The 22,141-nt window shown below is 43.2% G+C and overlaps 1 protein-coding gene across 3 annotated transcripts in view; it reads right to left on the bottom strand.

Moving 5' to 3' along the window:
• LOC147025826 (uncharacterized) overlaps positions 1–22,141 on the bottom strand; it is a 119,596-nt gene that overhangs the window by 16,582 nt on the left and 80,873 nt on the right. For all 3 annotated transcript variants that reach the window (XM_085880668.1, XM_085880670.1, XM_085880669.1), the window contains 8 exons: positions 20,787–20,825; positions 16,282–16,330; positions 15,899–15,964; positions 14,220–14,290; positions 6,721–6,777; positions 582–821; positions 310–432; positions 92–155 (listed from right to left, as the gene is read on the bottom strand). In XM_085880668.1, the coding sequence (XP_085736794.1) occupies positions 92–155; positions 310–432; positions 582–821; positions 6,721–6,777; positions 14,220–14,290; positions 15,899–15,964; positions 16,282–16,330; positions 20,787–20,825 (709 nt within the window). The remainder of the gene's footprint in view (positions 1–91; positions 156–309; positions 433–581; positions 822–6,720; positions 6,778–14,219; positions 14,291–15,898; positions 15,965–16,281; positions 16,331–20,786; positions 20,826–22,141) is intronic.

Here is a 22,141-nt window from a genome sequence, read left to right as displayed (position 1 = left end):
ACGAACGAACAAACACACACATTTGTGCAAAATACAAATACTAAATGAAACAATGAAAGTTTCCAGCCAGACGAAATGCTGGTATCTTTACCTGAAAAGCCAATTGGGGATAATGTGTTTGGTAATATTTTCATCCAAGGATGCTCCATGATGCCCTGCAAGGAAAATAGAGAAACATGAAAGGGCAGAAATCAAAGGACGACATTCTCCAAGAGTCCCCCTTAACGTGTGAACAAGACTCTCTTGCTGAAACTGGTACATTTAAACAAGATTGAGCTCATTAAAATGTTCAAAGTCACAGCCACTCACTTGCATTGAGATCCTCAGGTGAGGATTCACGCACAGCATCGCCGTTACAAGAGAAATGGACAAGTAATCAACATTTCCTTGAAGTTTCGAAAGCTGCACATTGTGCGGCATGAACGCCATTTTCTGGAAGGAAAGATAATCCCTTTTAAGCAAAACATTAACCCATCCATTAAAATGATATTCTGTATTTGCAATTCATGAACAAAAACCATCAGCTCAGAGAAAAGTCATGATCATTGACTTTTTATAATGATTATTACTTCTCTGCTCACCTGCAATTCCTCTTCTTCAAAAGGGAATTCAGTCGTGAGCAACAAGTGCATTACAACCCCAAGGGCCCAGACATCAGCTGGTGGACCATTGTATAGTAAGTTGCTCCACACCTCAGGAGCCATGTATAAAGGTGTGCCACGATGTCCAAAGAGCTGCTGCCCAGGCTGCAAAGCGACCGACAATCCAAAGTCGGCCACCTTTAGGGTCCAGGTTGAATCGTCAAACAGCAGGTTATCCAGCTGGAGAACAACAGAGTTAAAGATGTCAAAGAATAGACAAAATCAAAATGTTTAGAAGTAACCTTGCAAAGTTGGATCAACAAACTCTTGCTTGAAATCAGGATCTGGACCGACCATCCTGCATTATATGTACGAGAAAAAAACATTTGCCTGCAGGAATGGCAATGGGGGGAGGAGGAAATGAGTGGTTGGTGTGTGAGGTTTGGCACACAGATGAGATGGCAGGATGCACAGTGAGGACAGCAAGATGCGTGGTTGGGGTGGTGGGGCATGTGGTGGGAAATACAATGGGGGTGGCAGGACGAGCGGTGGGGCACGGAGGGACGAGCAGTGGGCACGGCGGGACGAGCGGTGGGCATGGCGGGACGAGCGGTGGGCAAGGCGGGACGAGCGGTGGGGTACGGCGGGACGAGCGGTGGGGTACGGCGGGACGAGCGGTGGGGTACGGCGGGACGAGCGGTGGGGTACGGCGGGACGAGCGGTGGGGTACGGCGGGACGAGCGGTGGGGTACGGCAGGACGAGCGGTGGGGTACGGCAGGACGAGCGGTGGGGTACGGCGGGACGAGCGGTGGGGTACGACGGGACGAGCGGTGGGGTACGACGGGACGAGCGGTGGGGTATGACGGGACGAGCGGTGGGGTACGACGGGACGAGCGGTGGGGTACGACGGGACAAGCTGTGGGGTAGGATGGGACGAGCGGCGGGGCACAGCGGGACGAGTGGTGGGGTACGGCGGAACGAACGGTGGGGTTGCTGGGTGAAGGGTTTGGGGGGGGGTGGCAGAACGTGCAGTGGGGGGCGGCAGGACATGTGGTGGGTGATGGAGGGACTCGCTGTGGGGGTGGCAAAAAGTACAGTGAGGCCGGGGGGAATCGGCTGAGGTGAGACACTAGTGTCTCAGGATTCCTGAGATTGTGGCAGGATTCCTCGTGGAGCCTGCAGGATGCATGTAGTGTACAAACCAGGAAGAGTTAATAATGGTTGTGAGCAAGCATTCTCTATCGACCAGATCCATAATTTTGTCAAACAAAACAAATCTTGTGACCAGGACAAAAATAATGTTCATGAAAAGCATGAAGGAAAGTCGAGGTGTAAGATTTGAGTGACAGTACACAGAGTATGGATTTGTGAGATCACCAGAATTGGAACAGATTTGTGTGAAGAAGAAAAAGAATATCTCAGGAAATGAGATGTTTGTGTCCAAGAGAAGAGGGAGAGAATCATTTTGTCACACCTTTTGATCAAGGATACAAATTAATTAATCTAACTAGCATTGAGAAGGAAAAGGATAACAAAAGAAGTATCTCGAAGGGCACTCGGTCGAGCGCATACCTCCGCCAAGTAATGCGTGATCCAGGAGAACATATCGGGCCGAAGACATTTTGAAATATCATGCTATATAATCATTTTTGAGCCTTATCTCTCAATGGTGAAGAATCACTTTGAAAATTAAATAATTCTCGTATCCAGATTCAGATCTTCACCAAAATCGAAACGATTCACCGTGGTTACACACCCAACCTGTCCACCAAGTTTCACCCAAGAATCTCTCCATAACTTTATGAGATATCCTGCACACAAACACAAAGTCAAGTGGATATGGATGCAAAAATACGAGAAGTCTTCTGAAAATGCAAAGCCCATTAGCGCTCACCTCCATTCTTTTGTTCCTCTTTTTTCCCACCTGTGGAATCAACTTCCACATTCTTTTCAATCATATTCTTCCCTCCAGGTCTTCAAGACAACTTTTCACCACCATCTCACATCATCCCCAATGCAAAACCACGATCTTTTCTCCCCCTTTCAAATTTCCAGTTTTTCCTTCCTCAGAGTTTCCTTCTGTATCCATCTTGTTCACCCCTTGCATCCTCTCCTGTACCCCCATTCCTCCCCACACCCATTGTTTGTCCAATTCCCCATTTATCTTGTCCTTCAACAGGGTTCCCACTTATTTTGAGGTCTTTTTAAGGACTTTTTAAGGACTTTTAAGGGCTAAAATAACCCCTTTTTAAGGATCACATCCTCGAAATTCCAGGGGTTAATTGAGGCGAGTCACCCAGAAATTAACAAAGATAGTAAGTTTACAAAAAATCTATTTTAATAATGAACATACAGAACACAGCAGGAGCTTATTCAGTCAACAAGGCACAACACGCCACACAGCCAATTGGCAAATTCACTTCACAGTTACTGTAGAATCAGCCAGGAGCAGTCACAAGTTTCCAGATGGCAGCACTCTCAATGTCAATGTGTTGTTATGTTAAAATGTTATTGTAGGTGCTGCACCTGCAAAGTTGCAGCAGCTCCTGACTGCTTCTACACGACAGAACAGTACATTTTGTAAGCTCCATGTCATTCATTGTAATATCCAATTAGGACATAGCAGGCAAGGATTTAGTCTTCTCCTCAATTTCTCTTTCGAGAACTTTGAGTTCGCCCCGTTTTTGCTTGGAAGAGTGCCTGAGAGCATTTGATTTTACCAGAAGACTGTGGCTAGTTTTGCCACCTTTTGTCTCAGCCTCATCTGCATATTTTTCTGACAATGTGGTCAGACCTTCTACGTCAGTTTCCAACACCTTCTTTCTCTTTTTCAAACCATCCACTTCATCTTCAACCATTTTTCGTTTTCTTTGGATGGCTTCTTGCCCTTTCTTTCTTTTCTCTTCTTCAAGATACTGATGGTATTTATGTCGAGAACTGGAGGCTGAGGATAGCAGTTCCTTTGTGATTTCAACTTTGAGCATTCCACCTACCAGTACAAAATAATCAATGATCTGCCTCAGTGCCACAAGCATGCCTTCATCCAGGTTGTCCTTCTCTATCTGTCTGTTGAGGGAAAAACCCCTCTCAACAGACGCCTGACCATGGGAAACTAGCAACACTTTACGAACTACCCCCCACAACTTCTCAAACTTCTTGTTTTTACCCACACATTCATAGAGTAACACATCTACCCTGTCATCTTCAATTTTGAAATCCTTTAACCTAGACTTCAGTTCACACCCTACTACATCCTGCAGTAATTCTTTGTAACTCGCAACCAACATATCTACATTATCACTATCAACTCTGTTCAGAGTCACCAAATTTTCCAACAGGCATTTGAATTTGGACTTTGAGTGTTCTTGATCAGTCACCATCAACCTGGGATCCAGAGAAGCCATATTTCTGGCTAAACTATATTTAAGAGGAGACCTTTCAAAGATTTTGTTGACACATTTCACCACAAATAGCCTACATTCTTCTTTGAACTGAAACACCTGGCGTTCAATGATGGCCTTGGTTCTCAGGAGGGACTTCAGTTCACTTTCAGCCTTGAAACCAACTTCAATCTTTTTGTTTTCTTTCCTTTCCTTTTCAAGATCCAGCTTGAACAAGTCATATGCAGTAGAAGCATTTTGTAATGCAACTGGCTTAACACACCTCTCTAACAAATTCCTGACAAGTCTCTCAATATCATGAACAAGAAAGGGACCCATTGGCTTGTCTGTTTGGTAGAAGGCTAAAAATGGTTCAACTGCACTTGCTACTGACCTGAAAAAGACAGTTTTGTGACAGATAGCTTATCATTCATTGCACCATGCAGAGTTTTGTAAGAGTTGCTGGTTGGTTTCAGCTTCTTGCTTTCACATGCTCCAACAAATAACTTCAGGTGAGGCCACAATAGAATAACTCTGCCGCAGACAGGACCATTCTCAACCCACCTGTGCTTACAAAATTTCAATGGGAAGTCTTTGCACCCAGTTACATCAGTAAAATCATCGTGCCTGGCAGAGGTATCTTTAAACAGGTTGTATGGACTGGAGAGAATATCACCAAGATCCCAACCAGTCTCACGAGAACCGGTCTGGAACGCCCCATGAATGACATGGAGGCCACAGCTCCCAATATTCATCAGGCCCACATCACACCCATCCTTAATTTCTTTCTCCAATTTGTCATTAAAAAGACCAATTCACTGAAGGGCCATCCAAAGATACCTGCAACAAATCACTTCTGCATAGATTAGAAGTTGATGCATTGAAGCGTTCCAATAAATCAGTTGCAGCAGCATGACCAATGAATTGTGATGTTAGGTGTCTAGTGTGGACTTGGTCATGGTGCCAAAGTCTGACATGAATGTCTAATTGTTTATTTTTAGTCTTTGTGTTCATGCTTTCATCGAACAGCAAAACATACTCACTGTCTTTATTTATGAGACTCTTTCGAAGAGAATTGAGGAGCAAGCCCGAATTGGCAGAGATATCTACATTTTGTTTCACCGCAGGCAAATGTTTCGGCAACAGGATGACTTGAAACATCCGTTTAAGTAAATCAGAAGTTCCCTCGCACGAACGAAAGGAATAATGTGACTCGACACATTTCATTGCCCACAACACTTCTGCTATTAGAGTCTGTGTTCCACCACATCCAGGTCTCGAAGAAGCTGGCAGTTGAACAGGATGAGCAGCAGCCTGAGGGGCAGCAGGCGGAGGAGCAGAGGCAGTACGTGATGGATTTGCATCTGAGGTTGTCACAGCTCCCGTATTAAAATAATCTCCCATTCCACCCAAAGTTGAACCTACAGACCTCATAGCTGAAAAATAGAAAAGTACCAGGTATGTATTTACATTGTAATCAAATACATACCAGATACCATGCATACTGTGAGACAATTCGGTCAATCACTCAATGCCCAAAAGATCGTTGATCATATATCAAAATCGGCAAACACAGTTTCACTCACCTTGTAGATGTTTTTATCCTTTACCATGGACGGTGACGGCAGAAACTCCCAAGCTTTTCACAGAGAAAGATTTGCGGCACACACGACAACGAGCAGAAGATCGACATCAGGGATCTTTTTCCAACCATCCTTTGAATTCCGGTTTATCAAGCCAGGTAGCTTGGAAATAGCATTGTCCAGGCATCCCTTGACGTATTGTGCATATAAATTTGGGTCAACAAATTTGATAAATGCCGATGATAATGGATATAATAGGCGTATTGTTCAGCTCTTTTATCGTGATGACAGCGATCGCAATGGCGGCCGAAGTTTGCCGAGATGACCCGAATGCAGACACGTGATCACTTCGGCAGCCGCGCAAAAACAAAGCCACATGCTCTGGCATGAGGGCGGGCGGGAATGAAATGCGACCATGCCGCTTAACCGGTAAACATTTTTTTTCAATTAAATATCATGTTTTAGAATACGAGTGCGAGGAAAATGAAACACCCTTCACCAAATAACGGGAAAATCTGATTTTTATTGACTTTTATTGACTTTTGAACATTTTCCTGAAATTTAAGGACATTTAAGTACTTAAATTGTACAACTCAGAAATGTTGGACTTTTATGGGTTTTAAGGAACCGAACGAACCGTGTTCAACTCCACTGTTAGTGACCCCCATCCTACCCCAAGCTTGAAACAGGTGCCTGACATGTTAATAAATTTGTCTACATTTGTCCAATTAATTTGTCCATCAAAGACAAGAAAAGATTGAAAATATCAGGCAAGACAAGATTGGTTACCTTACTTAGCTTACCTGATGAATTACAAGCCTTTGTGAATATGGAAAGAAATACCATTTGTTCCTTAATGTGTGTCCTCCATATCATGAATCAAAGGTTGTTTTATATTCATGAAAATGTCTTTTCTGGAAACAAAAGTTGACAAAGGTTAATGATTTTACTCGCATAAAGAGTGATTTGCCATAAAAGCAATTACTCTGATGATAACATGAGATTAGCGATAACCCGATGAGACGACGACATGTTTCGAGCAGTACTGTATTTTCAAAATGAATGATTCCAGGTAATTGTGTTCTACTAATGTCTTAAACCCCACGTGACGTTTCTTTTATCCCTTATCTCAAGTTCAGTTACCGTGATGATGTTTCATGCACTGATTGATTTACCTTTATATCGGCGTGGACGATGTTCCTGCTGTGCATGTACATGAAAGAGGAAACAGCCTGTGGTGGGTAAAATGAAATGATGGTGAGTGAGACAAGACAAGGATTTGTCACATGTGGATCCATGTTCTACATGATGTTTACATTGTATGGATGGAATCAGGTTGGAGCATTAACCCTAAGTTGTTTATATATATATATATATATATATATATATATATATATATATATATATATATATATATATATATATATATATATATATACCCAACAACAACAACAACACGCTCACCTTCTCTCGATTCTGCTTCTTCTTCTTCCTCTTAACCTCCTCCTCGTCTTCTTCCTCGATTTTTTTTTTTTTTTTACACTTCCATGACCTAATCTGTTGAACTCTCTCATACATTATTTTTAACTACAAAAACGATCTTATAATGCTTCATCTTCCTCTCTCACACATGTGGTACTCTTTACTGTTTCACAATGCACTACTCTTCTGCTATTTTAACAGACTGCTCTCATTTCGACCTCTCCTTCATTCCTTGCCTAAAAAAATCGAACTATTACAGCGCTTCTTCTCTCCATGCTCTGAATTCGCCTTCATTGCATCCATCAAGAATTGTGTTAAATCGCATCTCTGACCTAAAACTTTTAAAAACCACAGTTTGCCATGGATGCTCGCTTTCCATCAAACATTCTTTTTTTCCAACTTCAGTGCCAACTCACCCCCCCCACCCCTCACTCTCACTCTCAAAGCAACCATCCCACTCTTCTCCCTCCAAGCCTCCCTCTCACCTCTCTCAAAAATCCCCCCTCACCTTTCTCCCACCTTTCATCCCCCTCACTCTTCCTTCTCAAAGTTGCCACCCCTCTCATCCACCAACCTGCCTCTCCACTGCCCTCTCACCTCCATCTCTTCACTCCACCTCCTCAAATCCTCAACTGCTTTCTTCCTTGTCTCTTGTCCCCCCTCTCCCCCAGCACCACAGAGCCTTTTCTCCTCCTCATTCGGCCCCCTCCCCTCGCTGTTCTGCAATACCCCACACTCCTTCAGCAACCCTCCTTACCTGCCCCCTCGTCCCTTGTCCTACCCTCCCCCTCCACCTCCTGCACCCAAAGCCTCCTCCACTTCCTCTTCATTAAAAGTGTGGACCTCAAATATCCGGGGCCTTCACTCAAACCTTTCAGATCTTTCCATACAGGTTGCCACTGACAAACCAGACATTATCTGCCTAACAGAAACTTTCCTCTCCCAAGACGTGTCTGACTCCCAAGTATCTCTCCCTGGCTACTCCCTCTTACGGTATGACAGACCTGAGCCTCGTCCTGGTGGAGGTGTTGCTCTCTTCATCAAAGACTCTATTCCTCACTCTCCATGCACTGCTCTCACTCCCCCACACCCCCAGGAATACCTCTGGCTTCGGCTTCCCCTCCACTCCCACCTCATGTTTATATGTGTACTGTACCGTCCACCGAACAGTGATGACTCCATCTACACCTCACTATCCGAAAACATGGACCATCTTCTATCTTCTCATCCAAACTCTCTCTTCCTCTTATGTGGTGACTTCAATTGTCATCACGCCAGTTGGCTAGGTGTGGGTACCTCTCTCACCTGCCATGGCACCGAAGCAAAAGCTTTCTGCGACTCATTGGGACTGACTCAATCGGTCAACTTCCCGACCCGGATCTCAACCAATGGTACTCCATCTCTTCTGGATCTGATTTTGACAAATTTCCCTGACAATATCTGCTGCTCTTCCTTCGCTCCAATTGGTTCTTCTCACCACGTCCTTGTCAAAGTGGACATCTCTCTGGCTGTTATCAGAGAACCACCTCACCGCCGTCGAGTCTGGCATTTCACTCAAGCCGACTGGCAGGGTCTCCGAGCAGCCATCAAACTGACAGACTGGTCTCCTATCACTACTTTCTCAAACATCAACTCATCCTGGGAATTCTTTCAAAGAAACTTGCTCTCCCTCATGCACAGATTTATCCCCTCTCGTGTTCAGTTGTCTTACCCTTCCTCCCGCCCTTGGTTTACTGAAGCTTGTGGCGAGGCAATTGTCCTGAAACAACTTGCCTTTGCCTCATGGAAAGCAAACTCAACTGAGGGCAATCTCAGTTCTTTCCACAAAGCTCGGAACAAGTGTGTATCTACCCTCAGGAGAGCCAGAAAACAACATCTTTCTCATCTCAAGTCTGAACTCTCAAACCTCTCTCCCTCCTCAAAATCCTGGTGGCGTTTAATCAAATCTGTTTCTGGTGTATGTTCCCCCTCCATCCCCTCCCTTACCTCAAATGGCCGCACTGCTGATTCCACACGTGATAAAGCTGAATGTCTAAACTCGGTGTTTGCAGCTAAATCTTGTGTCCTAAACCCATCACTATCTCTACCCACTTTACCCAGTCGCACCCAACTGTCCCTGGACTCTGTATTCTTTTCTCCTGATAAGGTGGAGAGCTTGCTTTCAAACCTCGAGTCAGATTCTGCAACCGGTCCAGACGGCATCAGCCCACGTGTCCTCAAAGCCTGCTCTTCTGCTCTTGCTCACCCTTTCTCTGTTCTATTCACCCTCTCATTTGCCCAAGGTCATCTGCCATCTGCTTGGAAATCTGCTAACATCACTGCCCTGCATAAAAAAGGTGCAAAAACAGATCCCTATAACTACAGACCAATCAGCCTTCTCCCAATCATCAGCAAGGTGATGGAATCCATCATCGCCTCAGATATGAAATCCTTCCTCTTCTCCAATGGCTTGATTTCCAATCATCAATTTGGTTTCAGACCAGGTCACTCTACCCTGGATATGCTGCTTCTGCTCTCCCATCAATGGATGGAGGTCCTCAATGCCAGACAGGAAATCCGAGCCGTATCCCTGGACATATCACGTGCTTTTGACACAGTCTGGCACCCTGCCCTACTCACCAAACTCTCTTCCCATGGTATTCAAGGCCATCTCCACTCATGGCTCGCAGACTTCCTCTCCTGTCGCAGTCAACGTGTGGCCCTAAATGGAGTTCTTTCATCCCCTCTTCCTGTGCAGGCTGGAGTTCCTCAAGGTAGCGTTCTGGGCCCTGTTCTTTTTCTGGTTTTCATCAATGATCTCTCGGACTCTCTGGAAAATCCTCTATTTCTCTTTGCCGACGACTCCACCCTCTGCCGTACCATCTGTCATCCCTCAGACCGGCAAGCAGCAGCTTCTTCGCTCACAGCATATCTGTATAAAATCACAAACTGGTCCAACACGTGGAACATGTCTTTCAATCCAGACAAATCTCACACTCTCACTATGTCTCTTCGAAAGGACCGTTTACAAAACCCCCCCATCCACTTTCTCAACAATCCTCTGGAAGAAGTCTTTTCTTTCAAGCTTCTAGGTCTCACTATCTGCCATGACCTTTCCTGGGAAAGTCACATTTCCAACCTCGCCTCAAAAGCCAGTCGCCGACTGGGAATCCTCCGTCGTGCAAAGTCCTTCCTCGGCCCTCTTGAGCTCCTGACCACTTACAAAGCTTTTGTCCGTAGCCTGATGGAGTACTGCTCTCCCCTCTGGGCTGGTGCTCCTGCCTCCCACCTTTCTCGGCTTCACGCTGTCGAAACCAGGGCAATCAAGGTCCGCCAACAACCCCCTTCTGGTAAAACTACCAAAATCACGAATCACTGCTCATCTTCACTCTTTCATTCCTCTTTTTTCCCGCCTTTGGAATAAACTTCCTCACTCTATTCTTTCCCATTCTTCCCTCCAGGCTTTCAAAACAGCTGTTCACCACCACCTCTTATCTTCCCCCATCCAAATCCTTGATCTTTTCTACCCCCGATAATCCACCCAAGCCCTCTTCCTTCATTTCTCCTGCTTTCCTTCCTGAAAGTCCCTGAAATGTCCATCTTCTCTTCGCCATGTTCCCCGTCCCATCCCCATCCCTCTCCCTTCCACAGTTCACCTAATGTGTCTGTTCCCCACTGTTTTGTCCCTTCCACTCCCGCCCCTCTTGTCTCATGCCTCCTTGCTGTGAGTTGTGTGTTAGCTCTCATACGAGCCTCGACCAAGGTATACAAAAAAAAAAAAAAAAGTTGGAGCAAAAGAGGGAGATGGGACATGAGTGAATGTTGATATTATTGAGTGGGAGTGTGCATGTGGTGTGTTATGTGTTGGTTTTTATCTCCATTTGTGGGTTTCCCGAGATGGGAGGAAGTTCTTACAGAACTCAAAATCTTCCCCTCCTTTTTTCGTAAAGGATCATGATTCGTGAACCAAACTGTGAAGTTTCGTTCTCATAGCCTCGTTTCAAAGGGCTCCTTTTAAAATCTTTAATGAACCTCTGACAGCTTCCACTTGTAGCTCGTTTGGAGTGATATTCCCCAGAATGATTTTTAAACACTCAGTGAGGGTTTCGTTCATCATTTTTGTTGCTCTGATTATCACTGGTATAATTTCAGCTTTCTTCAATTTTCACATCCTCTTGACCTCATCTTGACCTCAGATCCTGGCGTTTGGTCATTTTCCTGATTTCTGTAGCATTTAGTCCAAAGTCATTGGAAACTGAAGCCTCGATCAACAATGCTGACTTTTCCTTTTTGTGTTTGAGCACTATGTCTGGACGCAATGCTTTGTTCGCAGTGTCCACACTTGATTGGATCATCTTGTCATGCGTGAACATTATCTGTTCATTTTCAAGAATCTGATCTGGTTTGTGTTTCCATGATTGTTCTGGAACCGGGATGTGGAAATGTTTACAGATGTTCCAGTGAATTACTCTGCAAACACTGTCATGTCTTTCTGTGTACTGCTGTTCTGCCATGAGTGTTTTACATCCCAAAAGGAGGTAGCTGGTACTTTCTGTTTCTACCCCACAAAACCTGCATTTGTCCGACTGGCACAATCCCACCATTTTCTTAGAAGCATCAGTGTAATGTCCTTGGTCTTGGGCATGATGACTTGTTCTCCATCCCAACTAATTTGACCTCGTCTTAGCCATTCAAATTATCTTTCCTTGTAGATCCCTATCCTATCAAGCTTCTTTAAAAAAATCTTCCTGTTCTTTTGTCATTCTCCCATTTGTCAGAGTATAACTGCTGATATATTTTTTCATGTTTTCCTTTACTTTTTCTTTGCAATCATTATGTTTTCACCCTGTCTGTCTGTCTGTCTGTTTGTTTATCTGTGTGCAGGATATCTCAAAACGTTGTGCACGGATCCGGATGAAATTTTGTGGACATGTTGAGTGTGTGACAAGGACGAACCGATTCGATTTTTGTGAAGATCTGGATGCAGCTCCTGGAATATTTAAAAGTGATTTTTCACCATTGAGTGATGGGGCCAAAAACAATATGTAGCCCGATATTTGAAAAAAATTATTGGGCTCGATATGTTCTACTGGATCAGGCATTGCATGGCCAAAGTATGCACCCTCCTGAGTACCCTTCTCGTTGGGGCTGTGTTTGTTTCTGTTTCGTTTTCCTGTGTAGTACCCATCATTTGCACCTGATTTTGGAAGTTTGTTGCTAAATGGATTAAGGATCCCTTTTCTGGTTGGTAAAATACTTTCTCACGTACAAATCTCATCTGATCGCCTGTTGAGCTTTTCACACACTCGACTCGTCCTATACATGAAGTTCTGTGCACTTGGTTAACCTCCATCAAACCACGTCCTGCTTGTCGCGTCAGTAAGTTCAACCTCAGTATGTATTGGTTTTTGTAGAATATCTTGTGAATCGTTCAAAGTTTCCTTGTTTTGATATCTAAGTTCTTGATCTCCAATTGTGGCCAGTTTATAATTGCATGATTATATTGGAATACCGGTACTGCAAGTTGGTTTATATCTTTGGTTTTGTTTCTTGGAGAGAGGGATGACTTCAGAATTAGTCTTATTCTGCGTAGGTACTCTTTGCTGATTATCTTAAACATTTTTTGTGTTGTACCTTGGAGCCTTCTTCTATTCCGAAGTATTTGTCGGATGCTTCGTTTTCTATTTCCTGGATTGTTGTATTTTGATCGACTGAAATGTTGGCTGTTCTTTTTGTTTTTCCATGCACAAATGTGCATTTAACACATTTGTCATGAACAAACTCCATTCGGATGTCCTCCGAGTAATGTGTGTGTATGTGTGTGTATATGTGTGCATGTGTGTGCAAGTATGTGAATGTGTGTGTGTGTATACAGAGACGTGACAGAAGGAAATAGATACCATAAATTTCTTCATTTCATCTGTATAACGCAGTTTTACTCAGTGATTTGTACTAACATTCGAGTATTTCTTTGCAAAAACGAGTTCGTGGGTCTTGTATGACAATTAACTATGCCTCGAAACCCAGAGAGCACACAAACTTTCCGATTTTCAAAGAGGACGAATTGTTGGCCACTTGGAAGGTGAAGTCAGCCAGAATCAGACAGCTCAGAACCTTGGCATTCCGCTTTCTACGGTCATTCGGGTGATTGTGCAATTCACCAGCAAAGGCAAGGAATCCACAGCTTCCAGTTCTGGTCGACCTGGGCCCTCAGAAAGGTGTCTTTGAGCTGTCAAGCGGTCCATTGAGAAAACTTCCCGTTGCAAGGCAGCAGATGTTACAGAGGAGGTCCAAGTTAGCTCAAGAACTGCCGTGCGGTACCTTCATCAACTGGGCCACTATGGGAGAGCAGCTCGGAGAAAGCCTCTTTTTAGACCAGCCAACATTCAATGGAGAAAGAAGTGGGCTGACGAGATGGCCACCAGACCCTTGGAGTTTTGGCATCTGTAATTTTTTCAGATGAATCCAATTTGCTCAATTTTTTGACAGTGGACATGTATGGGTCTGGAGACTCCCCAGTCAAGAGTTTTCTTTGAACCGATTGCAGACAACTGTCAAACACTGTGGTTTTTCAAACAGGAAGCCATCTCGAAACTTTCTGACACTGGTTTCAGGATGGCTTAATGTGAGCTCCAAGGTCAAAGGACTTTAAAACAGTTACCCAAAATTCTGTCAAGGAAAACATCCAGCATCTGAAATCAAAACCAAATCCCACCGCCGACTTGCATTCTTAAATTTCCGACTCCAAGACCATCAAACATTTTTACCTTTTACCAAAGATCCCCAAAGCCAACAACCCGGTCCATCTTATCGATTTCAACTTTCCATACCAAAATGATCTTCGGTTATTCTGATAATAAGGTGGCTTCTCTCATTCAATCTTCACGCTGTTTCAACAAGGACACTGATTACACACTCATAACAACTGTCATCCGCTCATGCCTCCATTATCAAATGTTCCTCACCATGTTCCCAATTGCTCAGGCTTTGCCGTTTTTGCCGAGACATTGAGAACTTCACATCCAGGTAAAATGAGATGTGTAAGCTTTTTGCTGAGTTTGCCTTTTCCAGCTCCACTGTGGTTGGAGCACTGGAGCAGGCCCCCTCAATACCGACACACGGATGTTTAAAACTCCATAATTTTTTCCATTCATCATGTTCAAGACTCCATTATTAACCCCCCAATTTAATTACATTCCAATGTAAGGCTTACCTGGTACATTATTGGTCTCACCAACTCTGCTGAGAGTTTCCCATACTTGACCAGAAGGTCTATCAGTGTTCCTGTGAAAAAAACAGAAACAGCTCTCTTTGGGCATGCTCCAGAAGTGTTGGCGTAATATCCTTAATTGAGCACCAAAATGTAGAATGAAGACATCCCAGGGCCAAAGATTCAAGGGAAGGATGGCTAAGAGATGTCTGTACTCGCCTCCAGAGAGCCATCTTGCCAGAGTTTGAACATTCGTCCATCGATAAGCTTTCACTCTGATGTTCTCAGGGATCAGACGTCACGTGGTTTTTGCTTCTTTTTTTCCCAAGTTGCAAAATGCAATTTCCAATGAGCCATGAATAATACACCCCCATAAAGGTCGAGCATAGCGTGAGATGGAACGTGGAAATGACATCCCAGGCAAACGCCATATTTCTACACCTCCATCTCACTAAATCCGTCATCCGGACACCTTGCGTTTGCCATTCAGTCCGTCACCTACGGACATTAGATCATCCGTCATATGGGTTATATTGTTTAACTGCAGTCAGCAAAGCGACAGGACGGGTTTAGTGCTGGACGCCGGGATGACGTGTATGTCCATGGAGGCTGAGCCCAGTGATAGACACCACGTTGTAATGACTTCCCCAACGCTGTCATGTCGTCCCAGTGAAAAGAGCGTGACAGACAGAGGGACAGACGGGGGAAATCCAGCTACTTTATGATACACATGACATTCCTCGCAAAAGTACCCGTCCCCAATGATGGGAAAAGTTTAAGTTGATCCATCAACATAAATTATTTGATGGACTTCAAAAAGGTTAATTGTGTAACGCTCTCCATTTCACTGAGAGCTAAATCTCTGAAATAACACTGCCCACCACAAAATGGTGGTGCACTATCAGGCAGTAGGGGTTCAATTTGTTTCAAAAGAGTATAGAATACCCTGGTCACAAAATAAAATTTGGCATCAACTTTATTCATGCCTGTTCACCTGTCATTTCAAAAGTGAATGTTGAGCTTTGCCTGCGTGCTCAGCTTTTCAAACATAGTGTGAGAAGCAGCTGCCGTGCACGAGAGACAGACAGACTGTTTCGTTGTGCAGAGGCACACCCCTTTCTCCCAGGTACATTTTCAAGTATTTATGGCTTTTTTGAAAGTTATTTTTCATCGTTTTATTCGACAATTCTTATCTGGCAAGCATGAAATGTGGCCAGGCTGCTCCGATTGACTTACTTATAATAATAACAACGAGCCGAAACCCCGTCACCGATGGATTCCGTTCCATGAGCCCAATATGACAACCAGTGGCAGCTCTTGTAAGAGCCGGATCCCAGTCGATGTACTCCATGCCCTTACCTAATGGGGCCTACAAAACGTCCTTGTACACGACATTTTTGGTGTACACTACTCCTTGTGAAGAAGTCCCCTGATTTGTGCACGTGTCTACTTTGACGTACAAACACCGTGTCAAAACTTCTCAGGTCACAGTACCGATGCGGTACGGTGATGCGGTGATGCGGCCGCCAGGAGGAGCACAAAATTGGTCCTTCAGTATTAATATATAGATACTAAAAGTTCCTTTTAAAGTTACCAGTCAATGCATAAGCTGAGAATTAAATCTCAGTAAAAGCAAACTAGTTATGTGCACAGGTGCACCTTTGAGACATTAATACTCTCACCTCCTCGCACAAATTCCATGGCCATGTAGATGAATGTATCTGAACACTTGACGAACAGAACATCAACTGTATATAGAGAGAGAGAGAGCAGAGTTTCACAAAGTTAAATGAATACAAAGTCATTCCAAAGGCTTTTTTACCATCATGAAATTCCAGAGTATAGCATTATGACTGTCGCATATAAATTTCTTATCAAACACATATTGCAAAGATATTATAAACATTTCGCATTTTGTTTATATTTTGTGGTTGTAGTTTCAATTTTAAAGCTGTTTGTGCATGTCACAACATCAGAGAGGTCCTTGTGCTTAAACAACAAAAGAACGATTGTGTTTAAAAGTATGAAAAGTTCCACGCCATTGGGGGGGGGGGGGGATACATACCGATATTCGGATGTTTCAGTGAAGAGATCAGAGCAGCTTCCATGAAAAACTGCAAGAAGAACAGGAATATGTCCATATTATAGAAAGTTAAAATAAATAACAGACTTGGAAACAAGGCTGAGGATTTCCTTCATGGTGCACCTCACCTCAAAAGCAAACAACAGACTTGTCATCCTCCATTGTTCTCAATTATTGCTTGAAAAATCAGAACCACTCAGGTTTACAAGGCATTTGTCCTCAGTTCAACAGAATATTGCTCTCCCCTATTTGATGGGTCTCCAGCATCACATCTGTCTCTTCCAGAGTCTGTGCAATCTGAAGCTCTCAAATTATTGGCATCTCCAGCGTTGTGACTACAGTACAAGATCTGTTTTTCTCACATCACAGAGAGGTCAGTGACCTGCTTTTATTTTTTAAACCACCTCTTCCACAGGAGCCTGGAATATCTCCCCCAGCCATCTCATTCTCATTTATTTTATTTTTTTCTTCTTCTTCTTCTTCTCCTCCTCCTCCTCCTCCTCCTCCTCCTCCTCCTCCTCCTCCTCTCTCTCTCTCTCTCTCTCTCTCTCTCTCTCTCTCTCTCTTTTCTCCCTCCCTCATCATTCTGACCCTCAACAAGGTGCTCCAGGATGCAATTGGTCTTCCAGTTATCACTTTCTGGTGAAGTTCCCAAGATCTAAGCTTTCCACACACCTTCACTCTTTTGTTCCTCATTTCTCCCATGTCCAAAGGCTTCTTTGCAGTCATGAAATTCCAGAGTATAGCATTATGACTGTCGCACATAAATTTCTTATCAAACACATATTGGCAAATGTGCACGAGAGAAAGACAGACTGTTTCGTTGTGCAGAGGCACACCCCCTTTCTCCCAGGTACATTTTCAAGTATTTGAAGCATTAGATGCTTCAGAGTTGAAAGTTGACTTACCTTTCTTTTCATTTACCTCTCCAGATTCATATATATATATATATATATATATATATATATATATATATATATATATATATATATATATATATATATATATATATATATATATATATATATATATATATATATATATATATATATATGTATATATATATATATGATCACATAGATCACAATAACAGGAACTGATCACAATAAAGCCATGTACCAATTTTCAGTTGAATATGTCAAAGAGTATGGGAAAGAAGTCAGAAGAAAACATAATAGGGACGGGACAGACGGCCAGACAAAGAGTAAACCCACAGTCCCCTCTGGTGAAACCAATAGGGGACTAATAAATGGGGAGGAGAGGTGGAAATTGGAAGAGAGAAAAGCATGTATTTCCATAAATTACAGAATCAATGTACATTACTGCACCATAACAATACATAAGATACAGTTACAATTACCCTACATCCAGAATAACTCAGAAACCAGAAGAACCCGTTTACATTATCTCTTCACTCAATAAATACGAGGGCAAACTTGGGAATTCACAAACAAAGATGATCAGCAAGCCTGGAGGGAAAGCCTGGAGGGAAAGCCTGGAGGGAAAGCCTGGAGGGAAAGCCTGGAGGGAAAGCCTGGAGGGAAAGCCTGGAGGTAAAGCCTGGAGGGAAAGCCTGGAGGTAAAGCCTGGAGGGAAAGCCTGGAGGTAAAGCCTGGAGGGAAAGCCTGGAGGGAAAGCCTGGCAAGGAGTCTGATGGTAGTTTGGTTCCTGTCCCAGTGGTTGAACAGAGTGGGAGAAGGGAGTGGTTGACTGATCATTCAAGGAAGGAACAAGGAAGGAACAAGGAACAAGGAACACAGCTTGTTCGGCAAGATGTGACACAGTAGTCCTCTCTGCAGGCTCGGCGCATCCAGCAGCACAGAGGTGAAAACAAAACTCTTCGGACTCGAGGGAGCAATTCGATTTGCGTCTGCCTTTCTAAATCACTTCTCTCAGCGGTGTCTGTGGCGGTGTAATGATCATTGTAATGATTTTACTGACATGCATCTATAACAATACATGAGATACAATAAACCTGACTTTGTCAGGTTGTCCCCCCCCCCCACTCGTGGGGCAGATAACAGCAATTTTTGAGAGGAATCGTGCAAATGATACAAGCATCAAATTTGGCACATTTGTTCTCCAGGGGATTCTAATCAAATCTGCCTGATTGGCCATTTGAAAATCCAAATTTTGAAAAATTTGAAAAAAAAAATAAAAACTTCAAAAAAGTGAAGATCACGAATCAATGTTCGATGCTGGCTGAGATTGGTGGATGTTTCAGAAACATCATCAAAGACGTTCCAAGTCTGCCATGCAGTTTTCTTCCCTTTACAGACACCACGAAGGCAGACACGACGTCACATCCAGTGAACGCATGGAAGTATGGGATCCCTCTAGTTTTCTCAGGCCCCATTGCAGAAACGACCTCATGGACTGGAATCCATCGTGCCTTGGCTCCTTGGCCAAAGGCAATCCACATGTTCTCAAGACCTAGTTCCTGTAAGGATGGCAGTACAGATATTGCTATGACTAGTACGTCCGTGTCATTAGCTTTAATGATAATGGACTTGCGACCATCCGTCGTTGCATCCCTGGTGTGTACAAATATTCGAGTGTCAGCTTCTTCATGACAACTTGGAGACACAGCATCCGGTGAGTTCCTTGTGTTGCTTATGGCATCTTCTCCTTTTGTCACAATGACTGTGCTTGTCGTCTGTGCTTCACACATCTTTTCCGCAAGGAAGGAACAGCTCAGTCTTGTTGCTGTCATCTCGAAGAAAGCTTCTCCAGTTACTTGGGGTCTTACTGGTTCCTGTCACTCTTCTTCTGATTCCTTGCCCCCTTTTCGACCTTGCCTCGGACTTCAGACTTGACTTCTTGTACACATCAAACACTACGTCCACTCTCTCGTACCTGGCACCAGAGGATTCCACCTTTGGGATGATGTCTTCTTGAGCATAGTCATCAAATATCTTTGAAGTGCGTGGAGGTAGGGCATTGATAATGGCTGAGCCATCAATGATGACTGCATCTCCCCTTCATTCTCTGTCTGGGATGTTCTCTTGTGCTTCAAGAATTTCAGCCAGCTGTGACTTCAAATTTTTTTGAAGTTTTTTTTTTTCCTTCAAAATTTTCAAAATTTGGATTTTCAAATTGCCAATCGGGCAGATTTGATCAGAAAGCCCTGCAGAACAGAAATGCTAAATTTGATGCTTGTATCATAATTTGCACGATTTTTATAACCATCTACTACACTATTTCGTGCATATTGCCTTTGTGGTTTGAAGTGGACATCTGGACAGAGCTCTGAAGATGAAACAACGATACAAGACATACAAAACCATCCAGGCAACTAAGTGCCGATGTGAAGCTCGGTACATGGGCCGCACAACACTAAGATTGGCTGATCCGATCAAACAACACATCCCCTTGACGATTTGAAGAAAGATTGTGAGGGTCAGAACACAACCAGTGCGATTTTTCTTTTTCCTTTGTTTCCGAAGAACACAACCAGTTCTACTTTTTCACATTTCTCCTGATTCATCCTCATTTTTTATTTTTATTTTCATTTACCTCTTTTGCTCCTTATTTCTCTCTATCTTTATCTATCTGTCAAGGAGAAGTGAATGATTGCAGAAAGTTTTCTGTGAGGTTCACTTGGCTGTGCCTGGATGGGTTTGATGGTCATCCAGTGGCGGATGAAACCCGACTTCTGTCCAGGTTCCTTCTGATGACTCCAATGCAGTATTTAATCTTCCGTTTGATGATGTACAGTATGTGTATATGTCCATGTATACAGTGCCTATAAAAAAATCTACACTTCTTTTCAAAATTTTCACCTTTTGTTACCCTTTAGCCTGAAATTAAATTGCCTAAAATCACTTTTTCCACCTTTATTTACATATTTTATTTACATACTTACATATCCTTATAAATTTTCTGAAATTTGTTGAATTTGTTTTTCACTTCAAATTTGTGGGTTATGATGTGTAAATAAAGGTGGAAAAAGTCTGATTTAATGGAATTTAATTCCAAGCTACAAGTCAACAAAAGGTGAGAATTTTGAAAAGGGGTGTAGACTTTCAATGGGCACTGTTTATATATTCTTGGAAAAATGATACAATCAGCCATAGTGCGTCATTGCCTGTAGTCTGGCCACACATTGACTTGGATGGGACCCGTGTACGAGACATGACCTCCAAAAAAAACCCAGCAGATTGATACTGGAGGCATGGCACGTCAAGAGCCAAGAGGGTCGTCTAACTGGTGAGACTGTGGACATACCTACACAAAACACACCTCTGCTTCAGATGGCAAAAACTGGATGGTGCAAGCAACGGGATAAGGTGAGCAAATAACAGCAAACTGCCTGGTCCTCAACACCACACCCACACTTACACAACACCACATGGAAACTCTGCCAACCTCGCAACCCACATATCATCACATCCAACCCAGACATGGATTGCCAACCTCATCCCTCCCCCCGCCCTCCCCCCCCACCACTCTCCCCCCGGCACCCCTTCATGTTCACACAGACTTACTTCATTGCAGTTTCCTTTCTTGCAACATTTGACAGCCACCTGCAATAGATGTAAAGTAACAACTCATCTCACAATTTCTCCAAAAAAAAACGAAACGTGGTAAATGTGAATAGAGTAAGTTCTTAAATATCACAGGTTTTGATCAATCAAGGCAACTTCTTCATGAACCAATTAAATCATCACGGGGTTAATTTCTACCTCTTGCCGGATTTTGAGTTGACCTGTGATGGTTATCTCGTACCACGAGCCTTTCACACAGTTAATATAAGGGAATGACGCCAAAGTGTAAAACGATATAAACAAAAGTGATCCTTTTAATTTTATTTATTCACTGGTTTACAGAACTGCAGAAGGATTTAAAAAAATAAACACATTAACAGATAACAAAGGAAAACAATTTCAGATATTAAAAGGGAAGGAATGGTGGGGGTGAGGGGGCAAGTTTAATCACTTCTGAACTTTTAATCTTATTCAACACAGCAGGAGACTTCATTGTAAAGCCGATTTATATTTATTTTAAATGTTTACTTCAATTGTGATGTGTATATTTTTGGCAGCAGTCTTCCTACTTCCATATTTTCTGGAAGTCCAGGAACCTAACCCTCTTTTTCCCAGAGGAAATAGGTTTTAACTGTCACCGTTTTGACTATCACAGCATTTTCCAGGAACGTCACCCTTGTGATATTTAAGGGTTTACTCTGTACAAGAATGAACAAAATTAAGAATTCAACCACAATTCTGAAGACGACGATGGTTCACGAGCGGTATTTGATGATGTAGATTGTTTCAGAAGTCAAGGATGACACAATGTGATAATGTTTGACCAAGTTATAAAAATGATCAACATGATGTGGTACGAGTGACGGGTTATTAGCTGCAAAATATCGAAAACCTGGTTTCGTTCAACAACTTTCAAAATTTGACCTTTGCATAACCTTTAAAGGTCACAAAACAATGTTGTGGACATTAAAATAAGGAAACAGGATACGTGCTATAGCTTATTGGAATTTGTTCGTCGAAGAAGGTCGAAAAACCGGTTCGAAGGTCGGCTATCCGGAAAACCCGGTAAAGAAGGTCGGCTAACCCCTAAAAACACGTTTTTTGGGCGTGGCTCCGCCAATAAAGGGCGCACCACGCCCATTCTCAGGAAAACACAACTGGATCAAGATATAAACCTCCCACTAAAATTTTATCAGGATCGGATCAAAACCCACAGAGCTATGCTCGGGACAGACAGACAGACAGACAGACAGACACATAACAATAACGAATATAGTGGTCACTTATTTTTTTCGTGAAAACATTTTTTTCGTGAAAACATTTTTTTCGTGAAACAATAACAAACACCACGCCTT

The sequence above is a fragment of the Eptatretus burgeri genome, chromosome 5, assembly GCF_056783735.1.
Source record: "Eptatretus burgeri isolate ZD-2024b chromosome 5, Ebu_testis_v1, whole genome shotgun sequence".
In the NCBI taxonomy this organism is placed as follows: Eukaryota; Metazoa; Chordata; class Myxini; order Myxiniformes; family Myxinidae; genus Eptatretus; species Eptatretus burgeri.
The sequence above is the reverse complement of the archived record's forward strand: the minus strand, read 5'-3'. Positions and strand labels throughout refer to the sequence as shown.